Here is a 16,815-nt window from a genome sequence, read left to right as displayed (position 1 = left end):
GAAAGCAAATCTAAATATTTCCCCTCTACATACATACAACGTGTTTTCTCAGGAGGAAAAGGAAGTCTGTATAGGATTTTGCTTTCACATCATAAATCCCCCAACTCCAAGTTTTGCTAACAAATGTACTTTTCAGCTTGGGGACTATAACATTTGCATTTGTGATGCAAAATTAGCAGAGATTTTGGAACAAAACCAGGAACAAGGGAACATTCACACCTGTCATGGTTTGTTTTCCCACAGGAATGTCAACACAGGCTGAGACTTTTCAACTCCAGCCGGTTTCTCTAGCTGCTCTGAAGGCAACCATCCATTACACGTGCATGCACATGCACACACACAGTGGTATGGCATATTTGAACTAATTGCGACCAGTACTCAGCATCTATGAGAGATCTCATTCCTGCTAAAGAATTCTATTGGGGCAAATTCAGCTTAGCTAAGCACCGAGATTTTGCCAAAGATGCTACATCCTAAGCTATCCTATTTCTTTCTTCCCCATCTAGTAGACTCCTCTCATATGACTTCATGTTTAAGCCAAAAGGCTAAATGCACTCTCACTTTAAACTAGCATTAAGTGATTCAGGTACCTTCATTTAGCTCCTAAGAAATGCTCCCAAAGACATTTTAAATACTGATCTGAGGTAGTTCATTCCTGTCTAAAAGGGCCAAGATCCAAACAAAGCACTTATTTTTTTTAATTATTTTATTTTTATGCTCTTGTACTACTACGACTGAACTTCTTCAAAAGTCTAAACATGTGCTTGTAAATATAAGGTGGAAGAGATGGAAAACAAACTCCCACAATCAAATAGGCAACCAAAGAAGACAAGGTGACTGACACATCTTTTTAACCCACATCACTCTGTTGCTAGCAAGGAGATACATCCTAGTGAGATTGAAACACTGAATCATGAAAGTGAGCAGTGACCCCAGCATCACTGCCAGATACTACCTGCCACAGTGACAGCCTAGTTACTACAAGTCTCTGTGCAGTTCGATATATCTGTTTTGTGCTTCCTCTTCAAACTGTTGCATGAAACTGGTTCGTGCTGCTAAGTATTTACCTCCAAAAACAGAAGCCTTTACACAAGCCAATAGGATTTTTTCTTCCTCACAACAAAGAGCTATATTCCTAAAGCCCATTATCAGGCCTTCTGGTTGATGGACTTACTCAAGAGAAAAATAGTTTAGCTGCCCAGGTCTTCCAGTGAATAGGTGCAAGGTTCCTACCTTGTGTAGCCCAAAAAATGGGGACAGAAGCAGAAGTCACATCTTTGCTCTTTATCCAGCTGTTGTTGCGGTGCCGACTCCATGCAGAGACGACACAGAAATAATCCCCTCTGTCATTTTCTGAAGTCCACTGGATCCGTAAACTGAAGGTGTCAAGAGCCTTTTTGGAGAAGATTATTTCCCCATTTTGAGTCCTCTCTCTGCTCCTGTCCCCAAGCAGCAGAGTCCAGTCTGCATCCATCGTGGCCAGGAGCTCCTCTGCCACCACATCGTCACTGAACAAGTGCCGCCTGTAGTACCAGGAAACTGAGTAGCGGATGTCTGCCTCGGGGTCCTGTACATTTGTGATCCTGCACTCCAGCTCTGTGGGGTCATCAGAAAACTTGGGTGTTTTGGAAGCATTCAGAAACACCTCATAATCTGGCTCTGCAGAAAGAAAAAAAAAAAAAGAAGTGAGAACTGCAAGCAGAAAGGAGAAAGCGGCAGAGGTTAATACTCAGTAAGATACTGCTAACATCCAGTCTGTGACAGCACCTGAGATAAAGGCCAAGTACCAAAACTTGTACTTTTCTTACAAGGCCTGGGAATTGGGAATGTGGACTCCAGCTCTCAGGCACATACTGATCTGAAATAAGCCTCTCTGAGCCTGCATTTCCAAACAGGATCTCTTGCCTCGTATGTTTAGTCAGACCATTCCAGAAAAATCAGGACAAAGTGATCTTACTGAGTTAAATCATGCCCCACTCTTCAGGCCCTGAGAAGCCACAATCTGGATTCAGTTTCAGACCTCCACTCATCTCTGTCTAAAGGTCTGCACTGTCAAGCTGCAGGGCTGGAAACTCTTAAGCTTGAAAAGGTGCATCTGAAATGCATGGGTTTAAAAAAAAAAAAAAAAAAAGGGCTAGTTGTATTTAAATCCAAAATTGTTGACTGTCCAGGAGGAGATAAGGCAGCCACATGACCATTTTCTCTCGGTCAATGCAGATAGCGAAGAAAAAAGATTATGGCAAGGACCTCTCTCCACAAAAGAATGCATGTTTATTTACTAGTATTAGAATATTTGTCTCTCTTGCTGTCTACTATTATTGAGAATAAAGACCAGCCTTCCAACCGCTCAGCCAATACTGATCACATGGATTTGATAATAGAAGTGCATTCAGCGTTCTGTATTTATTTCTTGCTTTATGCTGTACTTGGCATTTCGCCCTCCCAGAAACAATTAACTGAAGCTATAATTGGGACAGAGAAGGCAATCCAAGGCTGAAACTTAGACTTAGCTCACCAGCAGTAATAAACATCTTAATAGAGCTGCTGCACTAATGTGTGTGCATTTCTGGACTTCAGATTCAAACAACAGAAACAATTCTACTCAAGCAACCTGGTGCTGCTCTGCCCGTTGAAGAAAGGACCTCCACCCATTAAGTGCTATGCATGCAGTGTCCTTGCATCTAGCAAAAACAAGGGCATCCATACAGATTGGACACTGGAGCATATAAATCAGTGACTTTCTGCAGCACTGAGTAACACAAAAGCTTGAAAGTACCATTTACCTACATCTTCTTACAACTAGTAGCAGTACAATAAAGCTATATCAGCATATACTTTGCCATTCTGTGAAGCTCTTCTGACTATGCACCTCTGACCATTGGCCTACTTAGTATTTATTAGGATGCCTGCTGAAAGTTATCGTACACTAGTTCACTATATAGTGAACCTCAGCACAGATTTGTGCAGATTCTCAGTATAAGTAACACAAAGGAAAAACTTACAGAATTCCTCTGCTGCAACCAAGTCATAGATTATTAACAGTGGTCAAACTTCATTTCTGGTATAAAGTAAATGCCTACAGATTCTACTGCTACCTTGCCCTTCCTGTCTCACTCACAAAAGACTATACTCTATACTTCTCCAAGGCCTCATGATACATTGCCTTCCTCCTTTCCCCCCTATTCTTCCTCACCGAAAAAGAACGCAGTCAAGATCAATTAACATTTTCACAGCAACAACGATGAAGAAAGCAGAAACTCTTCTCGAGTTTGGAATACAGGAGGAAAAAAGCTGCCAGAAACTCAAGTTCTTCGATAATCACTTCAGGTAGCTTTATTTGTGGGGAGGAAAAGGACCGCTAAGCAGAGAGTTTGGGATTTGACACCACTTCAGATAGGCGCTTCACCCTGACAGACATTCAAGCAGAGGATTTAGAAAGAATAAAAGGCTGGTTGGATAAACCTCATTCCTCCGCTCTGTCAGCTGTCAAAGAGCAGCCTCACTGACAGTTCAACGACTTAATACCCCAGCAGCTCTTAACTTCCATAAAGAGGAGGAGTTGGTGAATTCTGGATGCAGCTGAGAACCTCAAACACTGAAAAATTATTTTACTTCCCTTACCCCAGCAACCAAGCACCTGCTGAATATTAGATCTCATTTTCTCCTGTCCCCAGATAACACCCAATTGGAACTGAAAGAGTAAGGAATAGTTCCACAGGCACTAGCAATACAATACAGTATGCAAATATGCAGAGTACCTGTACATGCACGAGCATGTGTATGTGTGCATGTGAACACATGGGGAAAGGCAAGAGCACTCACAGCTTGTATGTGTAACTTGAACGGCTGAATGAAAATGGGAAATGAAGACCGATATCACTTGTGCACTTCTAGCACACGTTACAAGTATGCAAGAAAGAGGCATGGCTATATTGCTCTGTACAATGCTAAAATGCAAAATGTAAAGTCATTGTTATGGTGTCCAATCTTGTTTTATTTCTGAAAACCAGTCTTCAGAGTAGGCCCTTCTCATACACTGACCCTGACCCAATCCTGTGTTTCCACCCAGGATGAGCTCACTTTTGTAACTTGATGGTACCATCAGCCTCTGATTACAGGAGACTCCAAACAGGTATGTAGGAAGAGTTTTGGCACAGATAATTAAATCCAGTGAAAGCTGCTGGGAACACCAAGTACAACAGCTCTGCCAGTTTTCCTCCAGTTCACATCCAGATTCATTCATGCTTCCAATACAAGCAGTACTTCATGATTTGAAGCAGGTGGAAATGCCTCACCTACAACACTTTGCAGCACCATCCTGAGTTGCACTGCTTTCAAACTGAAGTTATTCTCTCTTCATGAGTAAACTAGGAGATTGATCTAGATATTTCAGCCTATCTATCTCTACAAAGATAGGCTTTTGATAGGAGATAGGAGTTTGATTTTTGCTCCCAGGCTACCTTGCTTGTAGGGATTATTTCCTTCTCTGGAGACACTCAAGAAGCACCTGGATGCTTTCCTGCAGAACCTACTGTAGGGAATCTGTGTTAGCAGGAGTCTGGACTCAATGATCTCCAGAGGTCACTTCCAACACCTACAATTCTGTTATATTTGCATAGAGATGGTCAAAATTTAACATTCAGCAAGGATAGTGTAAAGTAAAAACTTTACTGTCTTCAGCATGTACATGTCCCACTGGATCTCCAAAACACATTATTCTCAGGACCAGGGTGTACGGAAAGATGCTGCCAGTCTGTTCTAGTAGGTCAGGTAGATCAGACAAGCCTGTTAAACCTCTGACCTCTGATTTCTGTTCCTTCTTCAGTTTAAATTCAAGAAGTTGTAAATGTAGAATAAATGCTACAAACAGTCCCTCCTAGCAAGTCCCATGCAAAGAAAAAAAAAAAAAGGACAGAGGAAAATCTGTTCTAATGACCACTATGCTAATCAACAGTTCTAGAATTATGTTAGTTCTTTGTCAAGTCTGCCTCATTCACTCACAGTAATCAATAGCTAGAGTGTCTACTAAAATGAACCTCTCTTGAAGAAAGAAAATAAAGCAGTATAAAATCCTGCCCCATCCTAAATCTATCAGCAGGATGTGGTCTGTCTCTAGTGATAAAACAAACAAAAAGCCAAACAACTTTGGAAGCTATTAGAGACCATTATGAAGTTTGCATTATTAATAATTTTTATAGCATGAGAATCACAAAAATCAAGGGAATCACCTGATACCACTCTGTTTGGAACTCTGAAAGAATGCCTGCTGCTGTGTCAGAGCCCTACTGACAGTGTGAGGGAGATGAAAGGGGACAACATGACACCAGAGGCAGCCTTAGCCCTTGGTAAACAAGATAGACTCTTAAGTTCTGTTTCCCAGTTACAGCCTGTTCAGCGACATCAGAAACCGGGGTGTGGGGGTGAGACATGCAGTTAGAGATTTTAAAACCCCATTGTATACAAACCCCAAATTCCACAGAATAGATCAGTATGTTTTCATATCTGAGAGACAGATATGCTACATACAGGTGATAAATGCAAATGCGATAAAAACTTTCCCAGAAGAGATCCAATGAAGTTTGAAAACAAAATCACTCACCTAATGCTGTCACCACCACACTGACTGGTGCAGACGTCCTCTCCACCACTTTATGCCAGGTCCCGTTGTGCAGTGGCACCCAGACAGCTGCTTGACAGAAGTAGTACCCAGAGTCTTCCACATCCACATCACGCACCAACAGGCGATAGGAGTTCCTATCTACGTGGCTCAGACTGATAAGAGTTGAATCACTGACAACAGAATCATGGTCCATGCTCAACAAAACCTGAGCATCTGATAAGGTATCATCGGGTGACTCAGAGAAATACCACGTCACCTCAGCTTGGAAAATACCACTCCTGTCTGTTGTGATGTTGCAGGTAAGATCCAGGGAGTCTCTTTCAGTTACAGACAGATTGCTTGTTGAGATGAGCACATCTAGAGCTTAGGAAAAGAAGAGACAAAAATTCAAGACAAAAAATAAAACACTATTTTGTATGTCCCGATCACAGAATATATACACCACCTTCACATAGCAGGAAACAAAAGGTTTCTCATTCTCACAGGGGGTTGAGGTGTTTTGAGACTCTCTCTCAGAAGAGAAAATGTTCACTGAAATCACAAGAAACTGTATTAGAACTCAACTTATATCTTCTGAAATGGTTTTGAACTCACTGATGAGAAGAGATATAGATGTGCAGCAATGGCCACATGTTGAAGTTCTGACTGACCACTGGTGTTGCAGAAGCAAGAAAGGAAAGCAAACAGATGGCAGCAGTAATGACTTATCCTGCTAACTCACAGCTTAATGCTGTGACCAACACACTCCGGAGAATTTAAAACAATGCCAACAGCTACTTAAAAACACATTTAACAAACTCTTCTCATGGCTAGTGACTATTTTTAATATATACAGCACACACGGTCAGCCTTCAAACAGGGCCCTCTGCATTCTGTAGGTTACTAAGGTGGATAGAATGTAAGTATCAAGACTAGAAATAGAAAACCTAGTGCTAAGCCTAGTGGTAGAGGTAAGCTGCAGGTGCTCTTTGTAAACCTCAGTGCAAATCATTCACAAATTACCTGGCCCCCTGTATGGGAACCATTGAGTCACGGCCTGAACCACTGATTGATCACCTGGGGAAAAGACCTGGTCAGCCCTGGGAGCACAGGCGAAGGCAATTCAGCTGTGTGATTGGAACAGGGTGGAGCCTGGCTGCACCACTCTTAGATCTCATTTAAAGATCTGACTGCCACTTTCTAGAGATCCCTCCTTGGTGGAGCTTTCCCCTGCAAACCTGAAATCTTCTGATATGGGTAAGCAATCTTCTTCCCTTCCTTTATAGCACCTTTCTATTGTGCTGATCCTTTGTCATTATACCTCTGGTGAAACACCTTTTCCCATCATAATGATCTGCCCAGTTGCTACACCCCCACCTTTTAACTTGCATTCTACATTGTCCAAAGATTAGATCTGGATCTCAGAGCAGCAGCACCACCTCCACAGCATATAATGAGCTTTTTCTTCAAACATCTCAACCAAAGCCATCAGACTGGGCTGCTCAGAAGCAGCTGTCCTCAGTAGTTACATGATTCCTACCTTAAACAGACAGCTAACAGCAGATCAGGGATTTACATGTAAAACCATGTTGTAAGCACATAATATATACCCACCTGTAAAAGCTTTCTAGGATGATCATCAGGAATGAAAGACAGCAGGTCAGAGCCAAACTAAATTTTGAATGGCCACAACTATTGCCATCAAAACCAAGTAGTCCTCACTGCTCACCACCTGATAGTGCAGAAAGCCAAGTCCCCTATCTGATGAGTGTCTTATTGAGACTTCCCTCACTAGGACTGGAAACAGTAGGAAAGCCTAATTAATTTAATAGACTAATGCCAGAATATAAATTAAGACTCCTCTGCAAGGTTAAGAACAGCATTTCAGCATGGAGCACTTCTGTCTTCATGCACCAGTCACAGGCATTCAGAACCTGGTGGTATAACCATGGAGAGGGAATCTGAGAGAGCTTATTAAAACGTGCATTCTCAAGGCTCCTTTTTTGGTTACACAAGTGCCTGAAGGGCTCACTTAGGGTTACATCCCTGTTGTGCAAAGTACTATTAAAAAAAGACATACAAAAACAAAGTCAGGTCCAAAGATCATGATTTAAGGAGATGAATGTAGTGGGAAGGTAGTTAGAGTACCAGAGGCAAGAAACAGAGTTACAAAAACAAGCTGTGCTACTTATACAAGTAATTAGACAACAGTCTTTGCATTACTTTTAAAAAAAGAAAAAGACTTTTTTATTATTTCTACAAATTCAACCCTAGAATTTACAGCAGTTAAGAAGGGAACTGGAAAGCCAGAAAGCTTTCATGCCCTTGACAAAGTTCCAGTGCTGCCAATTACTGAGCTGAAAATGAAGGCCAAAAAAATCCAAGCCAAACAGAAAAAAAACAAAACTAAAGTATACAAAAACACTGAAAACCTCCCCCATTAGTCACTGCTAGCTGTGGCTTAAATAGGTAGTGTTTAATCAGTGTCTGAAAACAGGATGACGATGGCCAGAACACTCTCCACAAGTGCAACAGAATAGATGCTTACAGCTCTTAATTAGCAACCCCTGGCTCAGCAGATACTACTTGCAAGCTTTTACTATGTAACAGACACCTTGAAAAGAAGGGGCAGATTGGTCCTGTCCAATTTCACAAGCTAAGTATTGTCAGAATACTAAAACTACATCCAGATGAGCCAGACAAAATTCAGCAGTTCTGAGCTTTCCCTACACTGTTTGCAAGACTACAAAAATGAAAATATATCTTTATTGTATGAACACTTGAAAACACTGTCATAACCTCATTTCTGAGGGACTATTGCTGCTTGTTTTTCCACCTACTGAGTGACAAGATGCATCACCTCTCATTTTCCCCCTCCACCTAGCAGCAGTAATGCTAATGCAATTAAGCGCTTAGTGCATCTTCTCCTGAAAAGTATATAGACAGAGATATCTGGACATCCGCAGCACAGCTCACGTATTTTTGTTTCCTAAGTCAAGCATGCAATGATGTGATTAACAGGGCCATGACAACAAAGTGGAGCAATCAGCCCAGTGATCCAGTGTGAGGTATAGAAATCACTGGATGATTTGTCCTTTGAAATTATCCTTGACTTTCTCCTTCCTCCCAGTCTTTCTGTTTTGTTTTAATACATAACATTCACATCTGTCACTGAGTCACAATCCACTTTTACAGGGGAAGCACAGCTGTTTTGTGCTATCAGACAACCCAACATTAACAAGAGCACAGAGGGTAGGTCTGGGGCGCTGAGTAGTTGAATGCAATGTTATTTAAGAAACTTAGAGAACAGAGAAAGTCTAAGATAAAAATCTTAGTCTAGGCATGTAAGAGATACCAGTAAATTCTTCCACATCATCATCTTCACTGCTCCCCCCCAAAAAAAGCTAGCAAAATCATGCCAAGAACTTGATATCAACTCAAGTGTAAACAGGCCAGCTATACAAACAGCACCAAGCTCTCCTGAAGGGCGAGCTCATTCAGTCCAGCTTATCCAATTTCTACTCTCGAAGTATGACATTCTGGACACAGCACTGCTTCAGTTTGAATCTATCATCCCAACCCATCAGTAGCACTCACCGGTCCGTTGGATTTCCACACTTGCTATCTCCACGCTCTTCTCCTGAATCTTCTGCCATAAGCTGTCTGCCCCTCTCACCCACTCACTCACAAGACACCTGTAGACACCCCCATCCATTGACGAGGCCTGGGACACAGACAATCGATACGTGTCATTTGCTCCTGTGTCCAAGCGGATATCTCCATTACGGTAGCGCTCTTCATAGCCAGGGCCGGGCTGGAATTTGCCTTCATGAGTTAAAGACAGGATGTCCCTCCAAGATGATCCACTTTTGATCTGCCAAGTCACATGTAGGTGAGTGTGCTCTGGTGAGGTGGTGATTGCCGAGCAGCGTAACTTGAAAGAGTCACCTTCAGACAGCTTGAGAGATATTGAGGAACGTGCTTTTGAACCACTCACCGATAAGCCATCAGAAATCACTATTAAAAAACCAAACAAACAAAACACAAGCATCATAAAACAGAAGTAAGGAAAGAGCACTTATCCTGACCTACTCTGATACGAGGCACCAAAACTATGAGAGGACACCATGTCTCCAACCATTTCTTCTTCCATATAAGTATTCTCCAGGAGCAAGGAAATTGAACTGAAAATTCATTAGTGATCCACTTTAAACAAGCCAAGACAAGCATTCAACTTCATTTACCCTCCTCCTTACTACAGCTTCTCATTCAAGCAGGATCATTCAGGTTATTCCCATCCACAAACATATTCATTTTCACGAGAATAAAAGATATAACACTAGGAATAAATAAATAAAAATCTCCCCATTTATTACTTAAGAATTTTAAATGACAGAGCAAGGCTAGGACATGACTGCAGGAACAACATGCTAAAGAGAAAAGGGAAGATTACTTTCTTCATACAGATTCCTAGACAATGCTATAAATAGGAGAGAACACAAGCTGTGTTTTCACCTGAAGTTAGCCCGTCCATCAGGAGGCTTAGTAACCAAAAGTATCTGCAGACATCTTAAGAAACCCAATGCTTAGTTTTCCCATTTAAAGGGGAAAGGGTAGAGGGGGGGAGGAGAGGAAAAGGCACCTTATGTGCCATCACTACTACTGTAATTCTCAGTTTTGGATTTTGCCTTTAGGAGAACTCAACAAGGAAAAAAAAAAAATCACAATGCTCACAAGCAAGTGAAATTTAACATTATCAGAAGTACAACTATAACCAATACCAAAACCAAACTTAGAGCACACCTCACTCTTCAGAAATACCTTTCACTTGGACCTCAGCATCATAATTTCCCTGAACGGTGGCATCAGTGCTGGGTGTGGAGCATTTGTATATCCCTTGGTCAGTTGGCTGGATGTTTCTAATCACGAGTTCCACAGCATCGTTGCTGCTCCGTCTCAGTTTGATATCCCCGCGGCCCACACGTTTTTGGTACTCCTCAGAGGTGAACGTAGAATCCCAGGTACTCACTATCCTCAAGAAATCAGTTGCCCGGGAGAACTCCCAGTCAAAGTTCTGCTCACTGGGTCCATCGTAGTCACTGACGCTGCAAGGGATCACCACCTCCGTGCCCACGACTCGAATAAGAGGGCCTTTGGGCACCCTCACAATACGTCCTCTGCAGAAAGCTACATTGGAGTGTAAGGAGAGAGAAAGCAGACAGTTAACAGAAGAATTACCAGGTTAGGCTTTGTCAAAAAAAAAAAAAAAAAAAAAAGAAGCAATACAGAATAAGGCTGAGCACACTCCTCAGAAAGCTAAAACTACTAAGAGCAATCTTTCCTGTTAATATTTAATCTCATTGGAACAGTAGCCCTAAAAACACCATTTTTAGTGTGGGCAAACTTTATTTCATTCCTAATTTAGTAAGGAATTATTAATTTCAACAGATATTACTAGAACAGACTTCTGTAACCATGCTTGTTTCCAACACACATTTCATCTTTGATGGAAGTCTCAGAATACAGAAGCAGGAACAGAGCATGCTCCCCCCAGAGTACAGGAAAACATGGGGCTCAGCCTGTGTCCATCTAACTAGACAGAGACTGTCTAACTAAAAGGACAGTAGAGCAATGGCAGTGCTCTGCAGAGGGATGGCAAGGCACGTGTTATGCCTCAGGCAAAAGTGCAAACCACTTAAGTTAGCCAGAGGACCTGGTAAAAGACTATTTGGCTCTTAGCTCAAATAATAACCCCAGCAGCTGGGCATGGATTTTGGTGGGTTCTTACTTTCCCAAAGAGCAAACTGCTTTGATTCATAGTTCCAGCCATAGAAACTTTTTCAGCAAGAGGGATACTACCTAACCCCAATCTCCAAAGAGGAACAACAAAATTCTTATGACATCCCACTAGCTCCATATCCACAACTAAATATTTTAGCAGTACAGCAAAGCAGAAGCCAGAACACTGATCTTGCTAAAACCAAGTAGACCATCTTGGCAATATCAAGAGCAGTTGGACCACTAGGTTGATCTGGGATCAGGCCAAATCATGTTTAAACAAACAGCCCACACACAGGTGAAGTCCAATAACTTAAAACTGCTCACCAGCCACACTGGTAAAGCCACCAGTCAGCAACATGAACATTCATATATGCAATGAACCTTCCCTACGTATCTCTTGTTGTATTCAGTACCTCAAGACTGCACACTAGAGTGGCTCAGAGCTGTCATGCCACTAGGAACTCCAGGTTGGGCAAAGAAATCACTCTCAGGGAGAGGAGCCATCCCCAGAGAAACTTGTCATAAAGAGGAGCATTGAGAAGGATGTAGTTAAAAAAAAAAAAATCAAGATCATCTGTGGGTATTTAAAAACAACATGAGCAGCTGCACACACACTGAGTAGAATTATAAAGATAAAAAGCAGATTTTCTTCTCCAATTACAGTTCAGCAAACAGTTGAACCGAGGACTGACGCTGTCTTTACCTCTGCAGCTGATAAGAACAGGTAACTCCCAGCACACTGTGTTTTTCAGGCTGTTCATACGGACAGGCTCACACCTGTAAGTTCACCTTCCTGAGTGCTGTGGTGTTCTATAGTCAACAGAGTAAATATTCTTTCATTACACTAACACCAGTCTGCATTAAAAACAGGTCTTTTACTCACTTATATCCTTCCCAAAAAACTGTTACATACCTGATCAAATGATGGACTAGTCTTAATAAAGAAGCTAGACTTCTCTGCATCTTCCCAGTGTGAACAGAAAAGGAAAAATCTCAACTGTCTACATCTTGTTCTCAATCACAGGTGTTTAAGGGCATATGTCTAAACACAAGCACCATCTATCAAAATCCAGAATATGGAAAAATAACCAAGAAAAAAAAAAAAATAGTTGAAAGGCTCCAGTCACTGTATTTCTCACTAGACCTTACATTCTAGCTCCACTCAATCCTTCAACTTGTCCTTTTACAGAAAGCAGGAACAACAACAGGTAAGCTTCAAAGCACTGCCTGATAGCCAAAGTGACTCTGATCAGACCAGTGCAAGAAGTCAGCTCAGGATCCCAACTGAAGGCATTGGTCTTAAACACTGTCTTCTCCCTAGAAAATACTCTCCGGTGACACTAAAACAAGCAGACAACACGGTTCTGCATGCGCCTTCAGCTGCAGACTCACATACTGTGCACTGCACTAATCCAATCTAGAGGTGACAAAAGCACGGCTAATGCGGCAAGGGCAACACGTTTGTCTTTGAGATTAGCACAGACAGCTCTGTTTCTCTTCCTTCCAAGTTCACTAAAGACTCTTCGACATTAAATGAAGGTAGGGGTGATTGGCATCTTTCTAAGAGGAGGCAGGCACAAGGGAAGGATAGAGGCACAGAGACTTGTGAGGCAGAAGCGCAGAGACAGCATCACAAGCTAAGAGGATATGAACTTAACACAAAGCAGCTGCTGTGCTCTGAGTGCCTACAGGTAAGGAGGAGCACGCACAGGACGGATACTCCAGGGATGAGCTGCCATTTGAGTGACCCAGGAGGCTCAGAATCTAGCAAGCCGTGAATCCAGGGCTCTGCTTTTTGTCCTGCAGCAATCGACAGAAGAGTGTCCCTAGCTGCTAAACAAGCGTTATGTTCTTCACCGTGCATTAGAGATTAACATTTCATGTAAGTGCAGCAGAAGGCACTGAACTACAGACACCAACCTTGGAAAGAGTTTTTGCTCTGAGAGATAAACGGGAGGTTTTACAAACATTTTGTTCTTGCACTGTTAGAATCACAAACCCCCACCTCCATCTTCCCAGAGCAAAGTTCAGCTCTTCTGAAATCTTCTTATGAGATTTTCACACTCTGTAAATTTATTGGGAACATTTATTTTCCATGACACCTAATATATTTCAATGTTAATAAAAGGAGACATGTTCTTAATGAATTCATTTGAATACCATTTAAATGTAGAAATAGATGGAGCAGGACAGAAGAGCGTATACATTAGTGACAAAACAGAACACAAACAATTTAGTATGGTGGTCTTTATGATACTGAAAAAAAAGATGTGTATTTAATAGGAGCTCAATAACTGGCTTGACATCATTGACTGCAATTGTGAACATCCAATCTGTCTGAGTACAAGATTAATTGCTTAAATGCCAAACTATTTTTACACTTACCAGATCACTGATGAAATAGCAAGGAACTATTTCCAAAACAAAAGGCAAAGTATGTATCAAGATACAACAACAAATTGGGGACTGACATATCAATAATATAGAAGCAAGACACTCCAGACACAGCTTTGCAGTTTTGAGCTAGTGGTCGTTTCTTACCAACGTTGCATGAAGTACTTAAATTAATTTATCCCATCACCAAGATACAACATCTTATTGCTGTCATTACATTAAAACCTTTCAAAGAAGAGAAGTATGGAAAGTTTTTAGGATAGCCAAGAAAACAAAGCAGCAAAATCACACAGGACCTACAGAACAACCATTCTGTTCAAACTTTCAACAAGTGCCAGCTCTTCAGGAGAAGAGCTGGTGGGCTTTCCTCCTACATTAGGGACATTATCACTGATAAAGAAAGTCTCCTAGGAGCCTCATCATCACACCGATTACATATTTTCATATCATTTGTGAAATAACATGACAAGAAGTAATCTGTGGAGTTGCTCACAAGACTGGGACGATATTCTTACTGCAAAGAACACAATTCTGCTTCAGTGCTCTCTTATACAAGGTGCTGCCTCCAGCCCACACTAGACAGCTCTGCCTAATAAGAAACCTTGTTCTCTCGGCAGCCCAGAGAAGGAGGTCGACTTTCTACATCCTCCTTCCAAAGGAAAATGCAATATGACATGCAGTAGGAAGCCAATTAAAGCCAAAAAAGTAAGAGCTGACGACTCAGTAAATTGGCTCAGACTAAGAACTCAAGTCTCACATAGTCCAGTTCCTCAACCAAGGCAGTCACAAGAGATGTAACGACAATGTTGCTGATGCCTTTCATCCCAAAGGCATCTCAGAAGAGCTTTCTAAACAAAAGGTTGTTTCATTTGCCAACTACATATTACCATATCTTGGAAGGAAATACAGCAACCCTTTGAAACTCACAACAGTTTATGACAGAACAAAATGCTGCGGGCAACTCTGCAAATGGTGGTAATGATTTTTCCTCTGGGAAATCCTCCATATATTTTCCACCTAGGTACCACTTCGCTGCAGCCCTGTCTAAAGGAGGCAGTTGAACGTGGACAACCCTTCTTGTGCCATACTGGAGATTGAGCGATGGATTTACCACTACAAATAGCTGCCCCTTCTGCATCCCATTTCAAGCAAAACACCTCGTCTCCCACTGCTGTACAACAAACTGCTTAGTACAGCATTTGTGAAGTCATCTTCCAAATTGGAAGGAAAAAAAATTTTTTTTTCCATTGTTTTTGTCCCACCTCAGACATGTCCACACAAATCCTCCTCCTCTGTTCTGAGAAGAGTTGCTCAGGCCCCCAGCAGGAGGCACTCAGCAATGCTTCCTAGCCAGCAGCCAGGTACAGGACAGGCAGCATGCCACGCTTCTCCAGGGAAGGAAAACCAAGGCATACCAGCAGTAGAGGTTATAATCCTTATCACCAATCTCCCCCTTTTCTCCTTGCCTTCTCTCCCAGTTTTAGTTATCATCAGGCAGCTCCACATCAAGAATGCCATACACAACTAGCTAGGAGAAAGAAAGAAATACAGCAACTACATTTACAATGTCTGAACACCTTTCAATGCTGTTAACACAATATACATGTATTTAAATACATAATATGGTTTTCCTAGAAGTCGCACATTTACGTAAACAGTATAATGCTTTGAGATTACCCCCATGCACATGTTTTTAAATGCCATCAATTAAATCTTCTATCCTACATTGTTTATGTAGAAGAGAAAAAGACAGGGAGATCAAGGAGAATACAAGAAATTATATTTTTTTAAGCTACCAGAAATTCAACTGACTATTGAAATATCTTTACCGGTCTTAGAAATAAGTGAGAGCTCTTACCATCCCTGCATAACGTGCACCAACATCACACTCTTCTTTCCAGTGCAAAGCGACACACAGTAGGGGCTGGAATTTATTCTAGATATAATGGTAGGCTCTTGCTTTCTTGCTACTTCTTCCATATTACAAAATTTAGATCATCTTAATCAGCAGATGCAACCTGTCCCTTACAACCAAACAGCCTGCACTGGGAAGGAACAAAGGGCTCCTGTAAGAGAGACCAATTGTATCCCTGCTGTCTAAACTATAATCACTGTACTAGCCTACCTGAAGCAGACAGAGCTCTCTGCACCTTGCAGTGCAACAGTGCTGTTACACCTCCCTGACTGCAATACTCTCTACCTAAAAAAGCATCGGTAGACTTTTACGGCTTGAAAGATCTGCAGTGCATCATCTGAACATATCAGAGAAGAGCAAACGAAAGAGTTCATGAGAGAGACATTTACACTGTTCTTTCCCGGGCGGCTGGGATTCTTTTTTTAGATAATGGAGAGCTCTTATCAAAAGGAATTAGCCTGGGTGTAATTGCTTAAAACCCATTATCTCTATCAGGATGAAGAAACGCATACTGCATCTTAAGTGAAGCCTCAGAAACGCTATCAAACTGCAAGGCTGTCAGATTGCTCTCATCTCCACGCCATCTGAGAGATCTCAGAAAAGCCACATCTCCAGCACTGGGTGAAAAAGCGAATACCTTCACAGCTGGGCTCCATCTCTATCTGTACCACATGGATTAAGATTCACAGGAAAGGATTAAAATAACATCTCCTGCAGCACAGTAATGACCTGCTGTTTTTTTCCATTCACCCCACCTTTCTCCCACAAAAAGTGATTTCAAATGCACCTAAACAGACCTGAAGGCTTTCACTGAGACACAGTTCCTAGTTATCCTATGGTGCATCCACTCCACAGTGGGCCAGATAACCATTCAATGAATTAGGCCTGACTTTTCTGCCCAGCCTGAGTGTCAGGATGATATTCCTTTGGGTAAACACAAAGTAATTGGCAAGTCCAGACCTGGCAAGAGCAGTCAAAAGGCATTATCTAAGAAGTCAGAGACAGTAAGAAAACAGTACTCCACCATATAAAATACACTAAATTTACTATCTGCACTGGTCAAAGAGATCTACTTTGGAAAATCTTAACTGAATCACAAGAAGAAAAGCCTCCTTCCTCTGCCCCA

The 16,815-nt window shown here is 41.8% G+C and overlaps 1 protein-coding gene across 4 annotated transcripts in view; it reads right to left on the bottom strand.

Moving 5' to 3' along the window:
- PTGFRN (prostaglandin F2 receptor inhibitor) overlaps positions 1-12,156 on the bottom strand; it is a 34,494-nt gene extending 22,338 nt beyond the window's left edge. For 3 of the 4 annotated variants that reach the window (XM_010721588.1, XM_031556502.1, XM_031556503.1), the window contains exons 1-5: positions 12,084-12,156; positions 10,421-10,786; positions 9,197-9,616; positions 5,600-5,983; positions 1,234-1,659 (exon numbers count right to left, since the gene is read on the bottom strand). In XM_010721588.1, the coding sequence (XP_010719890.1) occupies positions 1,234-1,659; positions 5,600-5,983; positions 9,197-9,616; positions 10,421-10,786; positions 12,084-12,141 (1,654 nt within the window). In that variant the 5' untranslated portion in view covers positions 12,142-12,156. The remainder of the gene's footprint in view (positions 1-1,233; positions 1,660-5,599; positions 5,984-9,196; positions 9,617-10,420; positions 10,787-12,083) is intronic. The other variant, XM_031556500.1, reaches the window with a different exon arrangement.
- Between the last annotated feature and the right edge of the window lie 4,659 nt (positions 12,157-16,815).

Source organism: Meleagris gallopavo, chromosome 1 (assembly GCF_000146605.3).
Source record: "Meleagris gallopavo isolate NT-WF06-2002-E0010 breed Aviagen turkey brand Nicholas breeding stock chromosome 1, Turkey_5.1, whole genome shotgun sequence".
NCBI lineage: Eukaryota > Metazoa > Chordata > Aves > Galliformes > Phasianidae > Meleagris > Meleagris gallopavo.
This window is presented reverse-complemented; position numbering and strand designations above follow the sequence as displayed.